General features: G+C 38.6%; 1 protein-coding gene across 1 annotated transcript; it reads right to left on the reverse strand.

The window, feature by feature from the left end:
* Positions 1–993: 993 nt before the first annotated feature.
* LOC145991762 (sodium- and chloride-dependent glycine transporter 1-like) lies at positions 994–22,200 on the reverse strand. The gene is made up of 10 exons (XM_083127815.1): positions 22,105–22,200; positions 16,612–16,746; positions 15,490–15,718; positions 13,433–13,545; positions 12,094–12,222; positions 8,123–8,222; positions 6,595–6,695; positions 4,310–4,477; positions 3,386–3,531; positions 994–1,217 (listed from the first exon to the last, which is right to left on the reverse strand). The coding sequence occupies exons 1-10, from the start codon at positions 22,147–22,149 to the stop codon at positions 1,052–1,054; spliced, it is 1,332 nt and encodes a 443-aa protein (XP_082983941.1). The 5' UTR covers positions 22,150–22,200; the 3' UTR covers positions 994–1,051.

A 22,200-nucleotide genomic window follows, 5' to 3' on the forward strand; every position in this document is an offset into this window, starting at 1 on the left:
GGGAGGAGCACGTACCCCTGTGTCCCCCTCTAAATCCACCAATGCTTTTTTCTCCTAGGGAAAAACTTTAAGGGCAGAAATTGAAAAAAATTCGGTGCGAAAATGTTCGAAACACTCCATTTCCAAGAGACACCTGACGAGTTCGGACTCCGGTGTGGTAGTATCGCTGGCCACCCTTTATGATGCATGACGCAAGGAAGTAGCAGCTGACGATATTCCTTTCTAGAGGCACAAAAACTTATCACTTATACTCTATCCCCCGAATCTGTGTAGTAAGACCGCACATAACGGCAGAAAAGGGGAGAAATCGACTGCTGCGAAGGCTGGTAACCGAAGTCGCTTTCCCCCTCCACGCAATCCCGTTCAATCTCACGTGTTCATTGGTGGAGCCGTCTCGCGTCACTACTTACGCAGAGACTTGTTTTCGTTCGCTTTCTCCTGAGATACGTGGTACAAGTATAGCAACACGATGAGCGAGAATGAAGCATGAGGATCACTTAATAACCTATTTCCTTCCCCATGCAGAAGCAAATAGGTAAAGTAGCCAGTAAAATTAATTTCTAAAACACGCAGAAACAGATTGAAACGTTCACACTGAAGCGGTGACTGGTGTGAATACTTTCATATCTTTTATCTGCCTCTTTTGAGTGAGCTCACTCAAACGAAAGCTCGTTCAATTTCATTCGTTATACGAATCCTTAAATATACTGATCAAAAACTAACGATAAGAAAAACTAAATATGCTGACCAAGGCAGTAATTTATTTTATTAAAAACATAAACTAAACGTAACGTTTCAACCTTCTAGCAAGGTCTTCTTCAGACTTTGTATCAAGTACAAATGTACTGCCTTGGTCAGCGTATTGAGTTTTTCATATCATGGAAACAAGGCTAAATGGTGTAATAAGTGTGATAAATTTAGTTCAGAATTAAAAGACGCTGTATATTTTCAAACAAATAGAATGTGCTAGAAAACACGTGAGGTACTTTGTACCTCATGTTACACAGACAAGTAACAGACATGAAATTTTAAAATTTTAATACAACCTCTATTAGTGTTCCTCGGGAGTGGTTGGATTGTTGTCATCAGGAGTGGTTCGATTGTTATCATCAGGAGTGGGAAGAGCATTGTCTTGACTTCTCACTCCAGATCTGAAGGATATTAATGTTATTAGGGATTCGAAAGCTGTGATAATACTAGCAGTTTCTCCTTCACGCCTGAAAAAACAACAAAAAAAGCATTAAAAACTATTTACACATGGAAGATTCCTAACACATGACTAGCCTACTGACTGAAAAAAAATGTCAAATTTCATGAACACATTAAAAAAAACTATGTAATAAATACACGCAGGGTGGTCAATAAGTTAGGTTTTTTTTAGTTTTTTTTTAAAATCCACTTCATGCACAGGTAGACTAATCAGGACTGGACTCCATTGTTTACAAATCGATAGCGTTACATGGTCATTTTAAATTTATCTGAATAATAGAAATTACATTATACTCATGTTTGAAACGTGCTGAACGAGATACTCCCATATCTGAGATCGGGATTCGAACCTGGTACCTTCGGTGAGATTGCCAGTACATTGATTGATTGATTTGGTTTATTGAACTTCGCTTTTCTGCCACTTTTGACAAATCGCGAAGATAAAGATGAGTGATGATATAATGAAATTGATGAAGGGACACTCACAAAGGACACCCAAATCCAGGCTGAGGTTAGTTATGATAAGGTTAAGTAATGTGGTGGAGTGGTTAGCATAGCGAATTGTCTTAGGTTAGAATATAGTGACATACGAATCATTATTCTAGTTCCTTTATGTTCTTAACTTCCTTTTTTTGGAAGTTAAAAAAGATAAAATTAAATATATGCTTACAGGCCGAAACCAAGTGTTAGGTAATAATCAAAATCAAATTATTGATAACAACTCGTTTGAACCAGTTTCCAAATTCAAATACTTAAGAGTTATATTAACAAGTGAAAATTATATTAAATAGGAAATAAAAAGTAGGGAAATGCATGTTACTTCTCTCTTCATAACTTTTGTCTTCTCGTTTAATATGTAAGAATCTAAAACTTAAAATATACAAAACAGTAATTTTGCCTGTAATATTATATGGGTGTGAAACTTGGTCCCTTACATTGAAAGAGGAACATAAATTGAGAGTATTTGAAAATAAGATCCTTAGGATAATATTTGGACCTAAAAGGGATGAGGAGACAGGTGAGTGGAGAAGGTTACATAATTTAGAACTACATAATTTGTATTCATGTCCAGATATTATTAGAATAATTAAATCAAGAAGACTTAGGTTGGCAGGCCATGTGGCACGAATGGGAGAGGAAAGAGGAGTTTACAGAATTCTTGTTGGGAAACCTGATGGTGAGAGACCTGTAGGAAGGCCAAGACGAAGATGGAGGGACAACGTTGAGATGGACCTAAGGGAAATCGGTAGGGATTGAAAAGAGTATATAGATCTTGCTCAAGATAGGGACAGATGGAAGACCTGTGTTGCTGCAGCCATGAACCTTCGGGTTTAAGAAGGCTAGAGAGTTAGTTAGTTAGTTGTTACTTTATGTTTTTCATGAAATGATCATTTTACCTCCTTTCTACCTTTCTTTACCTTTTTCATTTCTAACATTTAGCTTAATATTAAGCATGAAGAAATCGCTTAATGTGGGAGCTTAGTGTAATACATATCATTACATTTGACATTTTCATACTTTTTGACATAATGAAGTTGATCATTGATGCCGTAGTGTTAACGCTGTTCCGGGTTCGATCCTGCAGTGGAAACATAGTGGTTCGGAAGACACAAACTGTAGAACCAGTCCCAATTAACAAAATTTAAACAACATTTTGACATAGTGATATAATTTATTTTAAAGTTAGTTGTTGAATAAAGTAACTAATTTTTTACTGTATCTTTCAATCTCTCTCTCTCTCATACTATAAACATTTTTTAATGTAACAATTATTTTTTCCCAGTAGTTGTATTTCAGTTATTTTTGCGAAGTAACTAAATTAACAATTTATTTTATGTTTAAGTATGGCTGCTCATTACTTATTATTTTGAACTTCCTTCCATCTTTATTTTCATATTTAATAACATTTAGTTATGAGCTCATGAGAATTAATTTTATTTTTAGATGATCAAAAGTGAAAATATATCATCCTCCTTGTAACATGTTATAAGAGTTGTACCTTATAACTACGTAGAATAAAGCAATTGGTTTAAAGTCATTTGCTTACACATATACGCCGCCCACGCCAACGTGTGTGTGTGTGTGATATTTTAACAATATTAGAATTTTAATGAATCAACACTGATGTTTGTGTATCTGGTTGGGGTTTGTTTACGAATTTTCTTGCTTTACTTACTTGAACACATCTTCAGGATCGAATACAGCAACTTGTTCTTGAACAAACATAGGTTTAACGCCTTCAAGGGTTTTCATGTATTCCGTACGATGTTTTGGCAATGCAGGACCCCACTCAGGCGTCGGACGGATGCTGGATATTATTCTCTGCAATAAATACTTTCATATTTATATTTGCGTGTGTGTACGAATAAGTGCTATTGGCAAAGAAGAAAACTACGAATGGTTGTAGGAACCTACTTTTATGATAAGCTACCTTAACTATTATAATTATTTATTATTATTTTAGAAATGAATATATTAATGTTTCAATTTAATTAAACAGTTTATATATGCGACATCAATTTTTAATCTTTAATTCACTTTATGAGATCCCAAAACGTACACTTATTGAACATTAATATGAACAAAAATACATTCTCGTGCTAATAACTTATTTATCCACTGCATCCATTCACCATCGGCTATATCTATTGGCGACCATGTATTCGAAAAATCTCTACACAATATTATTTTTTCATAGAGTACATATATGCTTCCTTTACTAAATGATGATCCGTTACATATAAAATGTTTGTATATTGATATTTTTGTGTTATTTACCAAAGGTAATTCCACAACACACCTCAACCCAACCTAGTAGAATATATCCATCACATTGTATTTTAAGCGTAAACAATTTTTTTATATGCTAGCAAGTTCAACCTTGATTCAAAATGTTCATGACTATGTTTAACTTAAATTTCGGTTCCATTGGATGATTTAACAGTATGTAAACAGTGTAGTATCGTTATAATAATCTGTATTACAATGACATTAACACAAAATGTTAGAAAAAGTATAGTTGCAACGATACGAATTACTAGTGGCGTAGGCATGCTATGGAAAGTTAATAAAGTCACTGAGTATAGCACAAGCTTCGTACCTGTTTAAAAGTTCCTTTGGATAGGCAGTAAACTCTGACAGCAACGACTGGTACTGGCAGCAGTATAAAAGCGACGAGACACCATCCCAGGTGAGCTGCCCACATTGGATATTCAATCTTATTGTAAGTTATGGTTGTGTAACTGGCGAGGAAAAACGCCAGAATAAACTGCAAGAGAGGTAAGACAAGGCAATGTGAGTCCAATACCTAAGACAAGTTTAGAAAACAAAATCTCTGAAATTAATATATTTGCTAAAAAAAAAGATAGGATTTAATTGAACTTCCCGCCAGATGTTAACAGATGGCGTCAACTGATGACGTGCGCGCTCCAGTCCAATGACAATCGCAGAGGCTGTGCACGCTCTGTTGTTTGGCTGTCGTAATTGGCCTATTCTCTTGCGCGGGGAGTTCGAGAGCTACAGCGTGGCCGACATAGAATTTGGTCTCGATATACTCAGTGGTGGAGGAAATATGTTCAGCCCGACTCTGCTTCGGTAGCCTCTTTTTGTTAACATTTTCTCTCTCTTATACCTTGTCTTTCATCCTTTCTTTTAACTTTCTCATTTTTTTCAGAGTTCCTTGATCTCTTTCCATCTATCTACGCTTCTTCACCTTCTATCTCTTTCTCCCTCTGTTCTTTCATATATTTGTGCCGATCTCCGTGGCGGAGTGGTTAGCGCAGCGCGCTATGACGCCTGAGATCCAGGGTTATAATCTAGGCTTGGGCTTGTGAGTGTTCAATTTCATCACATCAACACTCGTCCTCATCGTCACGATTAGCCAAAAGTGGAAGAAAAATGACAAACTAATTTAATTAAATTAAATTTGATTCAATTATGTATCTATTTATTTTATCTAAAGTTTCAGGTATAATACTGAATGACCATTTTATACTGAAACATTAACAGCAGGAAAACAACAATAACAAGAAAACAATAGAGTACAAGATGGCATATAAAACATTTAAAATTACACATACATTGTTAACTCTTTCCTGAAACCATGCTCTGGCAAGAATATATAAACAATTGAGCGAGAATTCTTTCAATTAGATTCGATTGCATTAAATGCAATTCAATATGTTTTTTGTATCTCTGCACATACAGTTAAACTGGAAATTTGGGCAGTCTCAAATAATTTATTTAAGCGGATTATAAACGAAAAGGACCTAAGGAAACTGTCAGTTACTTTCACTAAGCTAGTGCCGCTGTATTTGCAATATAGTCGACGCGACGAAAGACAATTTCAGGTTTTTTCAACTACTCCAATTAAACCCTTCAGCATATATTTTCAATTCCTTACTTAGACCATTCTATGGTAATGTATAGGCGATGTGCCGTATGCTTTTCCCGGATTGCTTTATGCGCAATCATTTCTAGTTCTGCGTCAATAGTTTTTAAGGCAGTGGCGAGTTTAACAAGTTTCGTTTGAGGAAAGCGACTGGCCTTTTTCTTACCTGTCTCACTCTTAAATTCATTAGTTCGTTCGGGAATTATTCTTATGTTAATTGACTATTTGTTGCTAGTTTTAGATATTTGGAAAGGGGGTGATCAACCCCCGCAATTCCATCGATCCGGCCGTGTTCTATGAGGGAAGTTACAAACACATCCGATACGTAGGTGCCACAGGGAGTGTATTTTCAATGGCGTCTTTACCGCAAGTGTCTGCATATGAAGTACAATAATTCTCAGAATGTTAGGGACTGTGTATTCGTAAGCAATGTTAATTAGATATTATCCAGGAGTTCTCTCAAACGTAGTGTTAGACTTAGTATATAACATGGCTACATATTCTAGGAAGTAAGGCCAGATTTGAACTAAGACGTATATATTCTGTGACTTTGTTGATATATTTTGTGAAGCAATGGTATGTACATTGTACACTTGTAACAAATGGTTATTATAAAAATTTAGTATCAAAAGGAGCAATCAAAATAATATGGCATTGTTTGATTTATTTAAGGACATGTAGTTTAATTTGTACAGCCAACTGCAAAGATGATAGTAATTACGTAAAATATCCGTCACTATTTTCAATATTTTTTATTCTACTTCAACTGTTTCAAAATATGGAATCCTGTTGATGTGAAACATATGTTATTCTCTGGTTATTGACGTTTTCATTTCAATTAATGACCATCACATTGTGGAAAACAGACTGAATCAAAATGATGATGGAAAATTCGCCCACTATTTTTTTGTGGTTGACAATGGATACTGTCCAATTAACATTGCATGATAAGAGAAATGAGAAATGTAGCGAATGAAGGCAACGTAACAACTCACCAGAATGAGAATCGGTGTTATGTAACTCCAGCACCACTTCCACCATCTGGATATGGTACGACGGTGCATCATTTCCATGTCAGCCATAAACCTATTGACGCCTGCGGATGAAAGAAGAGTCCAAGTAGGAAATTGTCAGATGGCTATATCGATCTCAAATACTGGGGAACAAAATTTTTGTTGCATTGATATCTGTTCTAACATAATTTTGGTGTGTTGATTTCAAATCTGAAATTAGTTATTCTCCGTAAGCTATAATTATATCTCAATTCAACATTTTATTTTTAATCTTGATATCAGATTTTCAAAATGAAATTCAATATTATAAAGTTGGATGCCATTTTGGCGCAGATATTGTTCACGTAGTCATAAACACTTGTATGTGCATCACAATATGCATTAAAGTTTGAAAATACAAGAATGGAATTAAAGTAATGTAATTAATTATTGTCGCCCTCCTAAAGAAAGCTCAACAGGTAACAGCAAGAATAACTATGCAATGCATTCTAATACATGGCCAACTATACCACATCACTGTAGATTTTAAAATTCGGGTAGCAACAGTGAAATTATTTATAATGGCATATTAATTATTCTGATTATTAATACACATGATACAGAAAACACGCAAATATGAAAAAAACACATATTAAGAAAAAAGCAATGGGAATTTCAGTAAGCAAACTCATACTATCGTATCATTCTAAAGAATGATGGGATCGAACCAACCACCCCCAATAGATTAAATGGAAAATATAGCTATTCATCATTCATCCTCGTTAATGATGAGACTACTTGTCCTCATGACAAGTGCGAAAGGTACAACTGAAATATAATACCTAGATATACTACTAGAAATGGCAAATAGTCACTCGTTTGATTTTGTGAACCTTTGAACTTGAATCATGCATGTTATGATTAGGATACTTACCTGTATACACTTAGAAGAACGATGATGATTATTAGGAAACGCAGAGTAAAAATAAACTAAGCTCTCTCTCTAGGCTTCTTACGTAGTTCTCCTAAGTCAGTCAGATTGCTCCTTCTGTCCTTTTTCCAAGTCCTGTTGCCTGGTTCTAATCAAAACCAAAAGTGAGAGTCCCTTGCCAGCCTGTCCATCCTTCTCAACACCTCTCTCTGCAGACTTCCTATACGCTGATGAGTCAGTTTTTACCTTCCTACTCATGTAAGCTGCTTCTTGTTTACCTCACGTAAACCTTGCAGCCCCAATATATCAGGAAGTGGAAGTCTGCGTAACACACTACTGTGCATAGTTCCAATACCTGAGAGGACTGGACAGCTGGTGTAAACAAGTGAATGAACTTAGGTGAACTGAAGCTTAGAGAAAGTTAAAATAAAAATATCGAATAATGCTATGGATTGATACGCTATTATTAATTAAAATGCACCCATTTGAATTGATTTCAAAGTTTATAGTCGCGCTACTTTTCAATGATGAACATTTAAACAACACGTTAGACATCTATTGTTTTAAAATGATCCACTGTACTAACAACACATGACTTACCGTATACTCTGGCTATCACAAAAACTCTGAATAGCGACAAAAGAACTACAGGGAAAGAAGCAGTGTACCAATCAAGGAAATTTAAGACGTATGCACCACCCTGAAATAATCAAAATATTTTATGTAACTATGAATATGTACAAAAAATTATCAGTTTCGTTTTTCATTTCAAACCATATTGTACCTTAATCCGGAAGTAACATTGGTAAATTTATTGTTAATTTTAATTTAAACTCAATCAGTAATTGTACTGAATTGATATTGAACAGCAAACTCATGTACTTTTCATGTAAACTATTCCTTTAATTTCATGTGCATTAAGGAAAATGTTAAAAGATGTACTATGAACAAATGAATGAGTGTAAGACAATTTTATTTTCATAGATCACACATACATTATAACAATAATAACAAAAATATGTATCTTTGTGTTTCATATTATTATTAGGTGGGTGTGCGCAATTTCGCCATGTTTTCAATTCTGCCAGGTACCTGTATTTCCCAACACGTCGGCCTAAGTCGGTAGATGGTGCTAGTGTATAGGTAGGTAGCGCACGCTGATCGTGTTTTGTCTCATTTCGATGGGGAGGAGCTAGACGGGAAAGACAGGCAGCCATTGTGTGTGCGAGACGTAATGTTGTTATAAGATCGAGAGCAACGAAGTGCGGTCCTTTTGTCCAGGAAGGAGGGTTCGAAGCTGTGTAGTAAGTATTGCATTGTGAAGAAGAACGCTCTCTGCCTACAATGATATGTGTAACGTTTTGTCGTATACATTGAGAGTCATATTCTCACCCCATTTGTGTAGTCATTGGAAGTGCTTTCAATTTCGCCATGAAGAACAAAGGGTGGCAAAATTGTAAACTATGCTAATATGCATGAGGTAATGGTGCAAAGGCAGTGATATCTCCTTTCTTTGGGTTTCGTTGCAGAGGATGGCAGACCGACGGAATCAAGGAAAGTACTACAAGTGGTCAGCGAATGATTTAAGCAGAGCTGTGACCAGCGTTACCCAGCAGCAACTGTCTGTCAACGCTGCAAGTAAACAGTTCAACATACCACGCCGAACATTAGGTGCCTTTGTACATGCACGAAAAACACAACGGACACGCGCTGGTAGAAAACCTGTGTTAAATGTAGCAGAGAAAGATGTCCTAGTCCAGAGGATTGTGCGGCTAGCGGACGTAGGATTTCCTCTCACACCGCGACTGTTGAAAAAGTGTATTTACACGTTTTGTACACAAAACAAGCAGCCACACCCTTTCAACAATATGCAAGGTGCAGCAGGTCGAACATGCCTTCGTGGGTTTTTTGCACGACATCCTGAAGTGGCTAAAAGAAAAGCTCAACATTTAAATGAAGCAAGGGCCCAGAAGTTAAATAGGTTCATTGTCCACGATTATTTTCAGAAAATACACAAAGTGCTCGTTGATCTGGATCTTGTGCAGAAACCCGAGCGGGTATTTAATGTTCATGAGAAGGGATGTCGTTTAAGTTTACATCATCAACCTGTTGTTCTGGCCAAACTGGGTCCAGACGTGTGTACTACAGAGGAAATGAGCATGGGGAAAATGTGTCAATTGTGTGCTGTGCAAATGTAGTAGGAACTGTCATTCCGCCAATGATTCTGTTCAAAGGGCAACACCTGAAAAGAGAACGGGACAATAATCTGCCTAATGGAAGTGTCGTGCAGGTAACTCCAAAAGGTTCAATGACTATTGAAGTGTTTGTTCAATGGCTAGAACGTTTTGCTCGGTTCAAACCAAATGGACACTGCTTACTAGTGTTGGATGGAGCCAAGTGCCACTTGGATCACATAATTCTTGATGCTGCTGACAGACATGATGTTCCCCTTCTCTGCCTACCGAGCAACACTACACACTAACTTCAACCGTTGGACAAATCTGTCTTTCGATCCTTTGAGTCATATTGGGATGACGAACTTATGAACTACTGGGCACGAACGGAAGACAGAAATTTGCCAAAACACCGCTTTGGTGCGATTTTCACGCCTGCTTGGGAAAAGGCCATAGTTCCGAGAAATGTTGTGTCCGGATTTGAAGCATGTGGTTTGATTCCATGGAATCCTATTAAAATCCCTGATGAAGCTTTCGCGTCCAGTAAAACTACAGCAATACCTGTTGTACCCGAGGAACACACAGACGTCGCAGTCCCTGGACCAAGCAATGTCGTACACCAGACACCTACGAGTACGGCGACGTAGCATGTTGATACGAATGAGACGTCTGATTCTCATCACGATTCAGCTGCACAGAGCAATCCGATGAATAGGATACGCGCCTTTCAGAACATTGTCTACCCCAAGGAGAAAAGCCCCTCCGACGAAAACGCGCAAAGCCATCAACAGCCGGGCTACTGTTATTACCAGATCCTTATTTCCAGAAAAATCACCGGGAACATCAAGAAGGTCAAGGTCCACAAAGGGTGAGGTTGGGAGTACACCTACTCGCCCAAGTTGGTTTTGTTTTCTGTGTGCACAGGATGTTGTCAAAGACATGAGACTTTGTGAAAGTTGTTCCCGTTATGTTCATGAAGAGTGTGTTGGTTTGACGAAAGCGGATAAATAATTGTATTTCTGTCCTGAATGCTCTCGGTAACATCAACAAAGGTTTAATGTTGTGTGACACGTGTTTCTTAAACTTAGATAATGTTCATATTCCTGTCCGAATAATAATCACACTAATCATTTAATACATATTTCCTAATGATTATATATTATGTTTGTCATTACTATCTATACTTTCTTTCATTATATTCATGGGGTGAAAGTATGTTTGTTTTGTATTATTTGTTTTGTAGCGCGGTTTGTCCTGTCCCCTCTGTTTACAGTGGGTGGCAAAATTGTGTACAGGGTGTATGCAATTCCGCCAGTTGCGAGGTTTTTTCTTTTGTCTTTTGAAGTACCTGATTAATAGCGTATGAACGTGATTTTTTTTCCACACATACCTTAACCTATATACTATCAATTTCCAGTATAGACGTTATCACCATACCAATCAGGAATTTGCAACGGCCGTTCAAAGCTTAACGTGGTGAAATTGCGCACACCTACCTTATTTATATTATTATTGGCCATCTCCGATGGCGTAGTGATAACGTCGTCGCCTTTTAATCAAGGGATCCCAGGTTCGATACTCGGCGGAGGCACATAGTGGTTCGGATCCCAATCTAAACTGTAGGCTCAGTCCCGATTAAACTTACTGTGCATAAAGTGGACTTAAACACAAGCTCAATTAATTATTATTATTATTATTAACTGTTGGCTAGCTGATACAAGGGTTCACTCAGCCTTTCATCAATGAATTGCTGCTAGTGATGTTGGTCACTTTATTTCCATTATGGCCGAGACTGGGATTGTGTAAAGCCCTACATTTGCACCAATGACGTGTATGGCATGGTTTAATGCACCTTGTGTTTTCTTGTCTACGTGACACCTCAGTTTAATAGACTAATTTCGAAATAATATAGCAACAGTTATACATTGGTACACCATCGTGCGTAAATGGAGAGCTACGAATGAGTAGCGTAACCCTCTCATGGAAAACGTACAACAATGACTGGGGTTCGTCGTGCTTACCACACGTCAGCCTGTAGCTGGTTGGATGATGCCCTATCTATGGTGGGAGTGAGGGTGGCAGTCGGTAGCTAGGCTTTGGCCCTCACGGGCTCGTGTTAGTCATACATGGTGGTTGGTATGCAGGGGTTGTTCTATTTTTTTCTAGTAAGAAAGCACCGGATGCGAGACAAGGTAGCTAAATATAGCAGTGACAATTTTAAAAAAATAAATACCCAAGCACTACCTACTCCAACAAACACCACACAAGTACAAGATCCCGTGCAGACTGAAATGAAGTACCCTGACTAAAATAAGTACAAAAATATTTTGGTACGTACCATGCGCTAAATAGTTAATGAATAAAATATAAACCACTATTTAAGTTATTATTTCTTACCTGCATGACACAGGGAATGCCAAGAATAAAAAGCAACAAACAGCCAAGGAATGTAACAAATGACTTGTATGGAAGCAGAATGCGGACTTCGTCTGTTATGCAAGATATAATGGCATCAAACAAAGCAAACTGTTCGGAAGAAATAAAATATAGAATAACGTATGACACACCCACCCACACACACACACACATACATATCCAATATAATTCTATATGTGTAGTTACCGGTAATAAAAATGGGACACCTATATTTTGATAATACTCGCTTCCCGCAAGGTGTTATGTGTGTTGCCTAAATCTACGGCGGTGGTAGAAGTCGCCATTGAAAATTTGCTATTAAAATCTACTTATCACCTTAGAGTTAGGCCATACACATAACGCCTTGCAAGGTTGTGAGTATTTCAGGATCTAGGTGTCAAAATTTTATTGCCGGTGACTGTACACATAAGAAATGTGTGTATGTGTGTGATTGATGGATTTATATGGTGTTTTAAGTTCACTTTATCCACAATAAGGATAATCGGGACTGGATCTACAGTTTAGAGGGGGATCCGAACCACTATGTGCCTCCAACGGGAATCGAACCCGGGACCCTTTGATTACAATGCGACGACGCTACCACTGCCCCATCGGGGAGTACAAGTCTATACATTGATTGCATCCCCGATGGCATAGTGGTAGTGTCGTCGCCTTGTAATGATGGGGTCCCGGGTTTGATACCCGGTGGAGGCGCATAGTGTTTCGGATACCACTTTAAAAAGTAGGTCCAGTCCCGATTAGCCTTACTGTGCACGAAGTGGACTTAAAAGCCAACAATTGAAACCATATTTTTTGATTGATTTAGTTTATTGTACTTCGCTTTTCTGCTACATTTGACCAATTGCGAAGATTGGGATGAATGATATGATGAAGTTGATGAAGGGACACTCTCAAAGAATACCCATCCCCAGGACGGGATTCGAACCCGGCAATAGAAGGGATGATTCCGTTTTATTTGAAATGTTTAATGAAGCAGAGCTTCACATAAAGAAAACCGTAGAAATCTAACCAACAATATGATTTCTTTTTTTTTCTGGAGATGAGACGATTGGGGCAACAATTCGAACGTCAATAAAAAAATGAATTTAACAGCAGACAATGTGTTTTTCAATTTCATCAAAAAAGGGCAAAGATTATATTTGATCAATTGATATTCGGCATGCCCCTTTGGTCACCACAATACCAGTACTGAATTTATTGTTAAAGCCCCAGCCCCTTTTCTCCTCTATGATTTTCCGTTATATATTATACCAATAGAATTGTGAATTCGTAAGTAAGGCAATTGTTACGTTTTTCTTACCTGCGAATCTATTCCAACTATAATGACCATTGTGAAGAAGAGCACAGCCCATATGCAAGGGTAGGGCAGCACAGCTACAGCAAGGGGGTATACGACAAATACCAACCCTGGACCTGTGGAAAACGAATAGTATTATTATCGTCGTTATTAATTATTACGTAGAACACAGAACAATATTTTCTTAGCAAGCCCTAATTTTGTCTTGTGGAAATAATTATAACAAATAATCATTTGAGTTGGAATCTGAGGAACATTCACAGAACATAATTTATTGAAATTATTCTAGATTTTTGTATCAAGCATTGTTGCTGGTCAAAACTTATTGTTTTCTAAGTTCCTAGTTTCATTATATGGAACTGTGGATATCTACTACATTTTGTATGGAGCCTAATACATTGAGTCGTCATTTCAAGGTCTGAACATGGTTTTTCATTGTGATTGTCCTTTCATCTGTTTTATATAATAATCATTTATCTTCATCGTCGAGATTAGCTAACAGGCAGAAGTCGACCTCCGTGGCGCACTTCAACGTCAGGGACCCGGGTTCGAATCCCTGCATGTGCAAGGGTACCCCTTCATCAATTTCATATCATCACACATTCTCATCTTCGCGATTAGCCGAAAGTGGCAGAAACGCAAAGTAAAATAAAACAAAACAATCAAGCAATCAAACTTATCAGGCAGAAAAGTCACGTAAATCAAGAAAATATCAATATAAAATACATAGTTAAATTCTGGATGTAATATATCATGCAGCATATAATTTTACGTCCTATATTTTCTATCAAGGGTTCATTTCTTCAGAAGTTCTATTTTAAACTATAATCAATAAACTATATATCAATGCATTAACAAATGTCCTGGATTCTAATCTAGTGGTGGTTCATTTATTTGTAACTTTATCCAGTCATGTTTTTAGACTGTGTGTGTCGCCCCTGTCAACACATGCTTTTTCAGGCACTAAACTATTCAATCTGTATTATATTAATCTACGTTGGAACATTTTCTTTAAAAATGTGTTATTGTTAATGTAATGAATTGTTGAACTTAAATCAGGGGAAAATGATGAAACTATGGAAATATTAAACAACTATGTAATAACCATGGTAAATTGTAAACAACAATATGATATAAAAGAGCTAGACTTTTGTAAGTCTACGGGACATTCTCCTGGTTGCCGAAAGGTTGATGGTTCAGGGGACGTTAGGGAATATCTTGCTTCAATCTTCGGATTGGCTGGTGTACTTGTACTCCATTTTGGCGGATATTCTACAAACCCAACTCTGAATAAGGTGTTCTCCTGCATCATCAAAAGACCAGGGTTATAAACTTCGGTATAACTAATAGGTTTAGGCCTACAAGTTATACCGGGTGAATTGTCTGTTTGAAAAAGTGTTTGTATAACATCAGAAGTTTAAATAAATCTTCGAGTGAAAGGTCTTAATGATCTTTAATTTCAAACCTACATAGGTGATAATTAAAAATAAATCCTACACCACAGACCTCGCAAGGGCTTGGTCCTACTAACCCTTAGAAGTCTTTGAGAAGTCCGATAAAAGGGTTAAAACAAGACTAACATAAAGCCCTAAAGGCAGAAGGTGCGTGTCAACTGTTGCAATGTACTGGCTACGTTACATATACGTAAGTCCAATGCAACTATATTTGTTTTGTTGTACGTCACTTTTCTGCCACTTTTGTCTAATCGCGACGATGAAGAGGCATAGATTATGAGATTCTGAGTTTTAAGTCCACTATCTGTTCATGTAGGCAAATCGGTACTGGATCTAAAGTTTAGAGTGGGATACAAACTACTACGTGCCTCTACCGTATAAATAACCTGGAGTCCCTTGATTACAATACGACGACATGCCATCGAGGTGGCCCGAGGATGTTTGGTGATTAAATAAAGAAATGGATCACATACACACCTTGACAGGACACAGAACACAAATTCCACAGAAGATCATACTGACTCGCCAGGGTTGTATGTCTTAAGATAAGCTCACCCACCCACATCTGCAATGCATCTTCATGGGCCACCATTTGTAAGTTTTTACCTGCCGTAACGACCTCGTCCACAGGCTCCCCGATGTGATCAGCCATGAATCCGATGACACTGAAAACTGCGAAGCCAGCAAACAGAGAAGTGGCGCCATTCAGGATGGGAACCAATATGGAGTCCCTGTAGCAGTTGTCGTGGAACTGGTTGTAGCTGGACATCGTCAAAATGGCTCCCCATCCTGTGCCGGTCGAGTAGAAAATTTGAGTAGCTGCTTGCCCCCACACCTGGAACAAAACTTAAATATAAACAGAGTTGGCAACATTCTTTTTTTTTTTAAAAAAAAGAAAAACAACCAAATAACACAGTTTTTCAAAATACATTTCAAATATTTTAAACAGTGCTTTAATAATGAACAAAAAAACGTTTGAAACATAATGTCAAGAAGACCTATTGTCTAAGAATAATGGTTGGTAAGGAATCTGTTGATCGTCCAAGGAAGAACAGGGTTTCTAGTTATAATGTAAACACTTGATTACTTCTTAAAATACCTATTTATATTGCTTATAGTTATAAATTTCGAGAAGGTTTGACTATTCCACAGTTGTCAGGTTCCACTCTATTCCCGTAGTGTCTACACTGCTTTCCGAAATATCAAATTTTATTGTCAATGTAAAAAAAATACATTCTTCATCAAATCTGTACTATTCGGATATCTGAATTATCTGGATATTCTGATATCAAAATTATCCGGACATTTGGATATCCGGATTTTCCGTTGCATTCAAAATGGATATAGGATAATTTGAAATCTAGATATCCGTTATCCGGATGTTGTGGCCATCCCTAGTCCAAATCACTTCCTTAAGAATTTATTTTCAAAAACTCTTTATTTATGTTCTCCTTTAGTGAAAGGAACCACTTACATGTCTATAATTTCCCATATGTAATGGAGTGCAATACATAACATTATTTATGTACATTATTTACTTCACTGGGCCCCCACAAGGGCATATTGGTAACGCTGTTGGCTTGTAATCAAAGGATCCTGGTTACAATCACCTGTGGAGTCACACTATAAACTTAGGCCCAGTCCAGATCAACCTATCTGTGCCCAAAACAAACTTAAAAAACAATGAAAAAACATATTTTCTTCACCATCACTTAGTTTCATACATACCCTGACTGATAGCAATTTCTCCCACTGGGGCGTCAAGTAGTAATGGATACCATCTTTCGCACCTTTGAGGCTAACAGTTCTAACCACCAAAATGAACATCATCACATAAGGGTATATTGCAGTAAAATATGCAATCTAGAAAAGATTAGAACTACAATCAATGTGTAAATCATTTAAAACATCATAATTCTTGTGACGATTGAAGATGACTAAATGTTTGAAGAGGCGAGGCCTCCTTTGTGACTTGTTGTTGGTACGAAATGTGAAGAAAAGATATACGTATTGTATACGTGGAACGAATGTTTATTTAAAAAAAATGAAGACAGTGAATTACAGGAATGATATATATATATATATATATATATATATATATATATATATATATATATATATATATACAGGGTGATTTCGAACTCCCATTACAAACTTAGGGGGGTGAATCTAGAAGGAAAAACAAGCCGAAAGTGCCATGTGGCAAAATTACGAAAACGGCACCGTGTGGCTGCCAGAGCCGTGAGAAAATCGGTTCACACCTCTTTCAAAGAGCAATAACGTCTGAACCACGAAAGATACGAAGATCGGCTCTGGCGGAAGTGGAGGAAGTCGTATCCAAACAATATCAGGGCGTTGAAATTGCGGCGCTTTTCGTAATGTGCAAGGGGAATCCCCAAAGGAAATGGGGAATCCCCACTGCATGTGAGCGGAAACTCGCGCAAAATGGAGAAAGACGACGAGGGAACATGCTGTCACAGGACGGTCGAAAAGTGACACATGGAGGGAGTCCCCAGAGGAGCGCATGAAGTGCGACAAATGGAACATGCTTGGACAGTGACTGTCGCGCATCCCAGATGGTACGCAAAACGGAGTGATGGATGTACACGTGCATGCTACGTGGAACGCAACGTGCAATTACAATTGCGATATGAACCACTACGTGCCCCCTCCCACCGGGAATTCGTTGAACCCGGGACCTCGGGAGTACAAGGTCAGCCGGAAGTCGGCTCTCTGAGGAGCAGCACCAAATATCCACGTGCCCCACGAATGCTGGGACACGTTCGTATTGTTCTGTACTACATTACTGCAGAGCGTGTAGAGGTATCCCATGCGAGTCCGACGTTAGTCATTAACGTTCTCACGTGAAGGACATGGAACGGGAGCGACCAACCCGTACTTACTGACGTTCCTTCCCGTTCGTAGCCTCTGTGATGCATGAAGGTGTGCGCTGACGTCATACTAGGAGTCACTCGCTATCCCTGGTCGAAGTTGAACCTTGCGCCCTCTGGGTATTGCAAGACTGTATGGAGAGAGCGCTGGACGTGACACATTGGTTGAGTACGTACACACGACGTATCTTCTGGGAACATTACGACGTTGTGGGTGTGTGTGGACGTGAAAACTCCCACGATGGTGCAATGCAGTTTCGAGGAGTATGCAGACATGATGCTCATTTACGGGGAAGCGAGATGCAATGGAAGGGCTGCCCGTGCGATGTACCAGGAACGTTTCCCGGAACGTGTGACGCCATCACACACCATATTCGAAAAAGTGAACCGTCGTCTTCGTGAATCTGGAACATTTGTTGTGAGTAGAGTGGACACAGGTGCCCCAAGGACGAGGCGCACGCCTGCGGTGGAGGAGGCAATTCTTCATGCTGTGCACGAAGACCCTGGTACGAGTACCCGTATCGTAGCGCGGGATGTTGGTGTATCTCAGTCTGTAGTGTGGAATGTCCTTCATGATCAACAACTGCACCCATATCACCCCTAGAAGGTGCACGCCATGGGTCCCACAGATTTTGAACCACGTGTTCGCTTCTGCACATGGTTTGTGCGTCGTTGCGTGAATACGCCTCAGTTTCCACAGTTGGTGCTCTTCACGGATGAGGCGAAATTCACCAGAGAGGGTGTTTTTAATTCCCGCAACAGCCATGTGTGGGATGAAGAGAACCCATTCGCAACGAAAGCTCATGGGTTCCAGCAGCGAATGGGCATCAACGTCTGGGCAGGAATACTGGCCGGTCGTTTAATTGGCCCATACGTACTTCCCACCAATCTCACAGGTCGTACGTATCTGATTTTTCTCCAAGAGACATTGCCCGAGGTGTTGGAAAATGTGCCATTGGCCATTAGGCAAAACATGTGGTTCCAGCATGATGGGGCGCCACCCCACTTTGCACGGGACGTACGGGACCATCTGACCCACATATATGACAGGCAATGGATAGGGCGTGCCGGGCCCGTGCCGTGGCCCCCACGATCTCCCGACTTAACGCCCCTGGACTTTTTTCTATGGGGGCGCATGAAGAGTCTCATTTATGAAACCCCCATCGAGTCTGAGCATGACCTGGTTGCTAGGATTGTGGCAGCAGCGGACGTCATTCGAGAGAATCCACTGGTCTTCAATCGTCTGTATGAGAACATTCTTCGAAGGTACAATGTGTGCATCGATGTTGGTGGTCGTCATATTGAGCCCCTGTTGTGAGTTTCCGTTCTGCACACGCCAAAGGATGTTTTCATACTGTCCTTCGCAGTGCTTACGTGCTGCATTCCGAGTTCATCGTCGTTCCTTCATACCATCGGTAATGAACAGAAACATCAAGCAGCAATGATTCAAGATTTAGCACAAGTTGCCTATTTTTCAGGACAAAGGGTCAATATCTGTGTTACTGATTTTTATCTGTTTGTGCTACTCTCTGTTTTCCTTCCGCCAAAGTGATACTGTACATTCCAATGTGAAACCCTTCATTACGTACGTGCCAATTTCTTTCCTTTTTTTTTGTGGCTGTGCCTTTTAGGGAGGTGTCCCTGCATTCGTGGGGCACGTGGATATTTGGTGCTGCTCCTCAGAGAGCCGACTTCCGGCTGACCTTGTACTCCCGAGGTCCCGGGTTCAACGAATTCCCGGTGGGAGGGGGCACGTAGTGGTTCATATCGCAATTGTAATTGCACGTTGCGTTCCACGTAGCATGCACGTGTACATCCATCACTCCGTTTTGCGTACCATCTGGGATGCGCGACAGTCACTGTCCAAGCATGTTCCATTTGTCGCACTTCATGCGCTCCTCTGGGGACTCCCTCCATGTGTCACTTTTCGACCGTCCTGTGACAGCATGTTCCCTCGTCGTCTTTCTCCATTTTGCGCGAGTTTCCGCTCACATGCAGTGGGGATTCCCCATTTCCTTTGGGGATTCCCCTTGCGCATTACGAAAAGCGCCGCAATTTCAACGCCCTGATATTGTTTGGATACGACTTCCTCCACTTCCGCCAGAGCCGATCTTCGTATCTTTCGTGGTTCAGACGTTATTGCTCTTTGAAAGAGGTGTGAACCGATTTTCTCACGGCTCTGGCAGCCACACGGTGCCGTTTTCGTAATTTTGCCACATGGCACTTTCGGCTTGTTTTTCCTTCTAGATTCACCCCCCTAAGTTTGTAATGGGAGTTCGAAATCACCCTGTATATATATATATATATATATATATATATATATATATATATATATATATATATATATATATATATATATATATAATTTACGCCTTAAGCCTTTCTTGTGTGAATGTGATTATTGTACTGAAATGCATAGTCATAGCAAGAGATAATCAAGAATAATAAATAACATCACATCAAACTTGAATAATAACGTAACCTTATAATTTATTACCTGTAGAATGAAACAATATAATTGATTCGCCACAAGAATGACGAAAATTACATATTATGAGAAAAATTAGTTTCTTACCTCATTAAACAAAACTAAATCCTAAATCCCAGAATCCACAGAATGAAGCAGTGAAATTTTGAGCTTGAACTTCGTGACAATATACCCATTTAACATTGATGAATTGATTTGGTTTATTTTACTTCGCTTTTCTGCCACTTTTGGTTAATCGCGAAGATGGGAATGAGTGATGATAGAATGAAATTGATGAAGGGACAATTACAAAGATCATCCATGCCCAGGCCGGGATTCAAACCCGGGAGCCCTGGCGTCAATGAAGCCATTTAACAATCTACCATGTTCTCTCCTACCAGTAATAAATCAAAGTTTCTAATAAATATTCCACACTATACAAGAATCTTGCAATAACAAATAATATAAATTTAATTACTTACAAACTAAAGAAAATTATTATTCCAAATAAAAAAACAAAAACAAAATGGCTACTTTAAGGTTGTTACAAGAACATGTCAATATTGCTTTTAGCGTGTACAGTGCCGGATCTAAAAACAGCAAAATCCTACGTGCGGGTGTGGGGGGGAGGGGGATAAGCAAGCCATGCCATGCATATAATACATTGCTCGTAAATATGTGTATGTAAAACAATAAACGTAGTAATTTGTTAAGAACCGCAGAGAGACCACCTAAATATCCAAGGTGAAAGGATTTGTTATTATATGTTGGCTAACATGGAATGGTATTTTGGCTTGTAACTTCTGTTTAGTACTCAATACCATAAACTGAACATAAATTTATTTCTGACCACTAATTGTTTGTTCTTCCCTAGCTCAGTGGTGCGGGGCTACTAGTTGAGAATGTACGTACAGTCACGGGGACACTTCTTTGTTGTGACGATCCCATTGACTTTCAATGGGACTATGTCCGTGAGTGTACATAGAAGTTAAGCCGTGTAACGGGTCTTACTAGAAGTCCAGCACGGAGGAGCAAGGATCGAAATTCCATTTAGGGGGGCATAACACCACTGCTTTCCCGCTCTCTCTTACTCTGGCAGCGGTTGGATTCACATATCGCAGTTCTACCTTGAACTGGTAGAATCGGTCTGTGGAAGTCATCATCTATGTACTGGTAGTATAATTAATATATTTAAGTTTAATCTAAGATCCATATTACTTGATTTAGTTAATTAGTTTCATTTGAGCACTATTTTTTTATGTTATGTTTAATTCTACCATTACGCAGATGGTCCTTTCCGAGTTGACCGATATCCTCTAATCATGTTCATTTGTATTCAATTAGATTTACAACTTCCCTATTCAAAATTACTTTTTAATAATATATTTTCCACTCAAGAATAATACAGAACATTGAACCAACCTTAATACGTAATGGGAAACATAATCTGATTCTGGTACATTTATTTTGCCCTATATGAATTGTAGTTATATTGGTAAGTTGAATGATTAATGTCAATCATACATCTTGTATATATGTTATTCTAAATTTGTTGTTGAAAAATTTATATTGTTAAAGTTACTAATGTTATATACGACAAATTTCAAGTCTTAGTTTCCTCAATAAACTATTAAATATACTATTTACTTTTCGTACTTCCCACATAGGCCTCAGATTCTGCTAAATATTTTAATAAGTAAGGGTAGTCAAATTGTCAGCCCATAGTATATACAATTGTAGAGGACTTGTGGTATAATCTAAATTACATGGGAAAATACTTGGCTGGTGACAACTAACAAGCATAAATCCTACACATATGTAAGAAAACAAATTTTCAAACAAAGGAATATAAATAAATCTTACCTTACCAGATGATTTGACTCCTTTAAATAATATTAAATACGTCATAAGCCAAACTACGGCCAACGAGGTTAACAACCCGGGCCTTATTTCGCCAAG

Source organism: Lepisma saccharinum, chromosome 8 (assembly GCF_977018435.1).
Source record: "Lepisma saccharinum chromosome 8, izLepSacc3.1, whole genome shotgun sequence".
Taxonomy (NCBI): Eukaryota; Metazoa; Arthropoda; class Insecta; order Zygentoma; family Lepismatidae; genus Lepisma; species Lepisma saccharinum.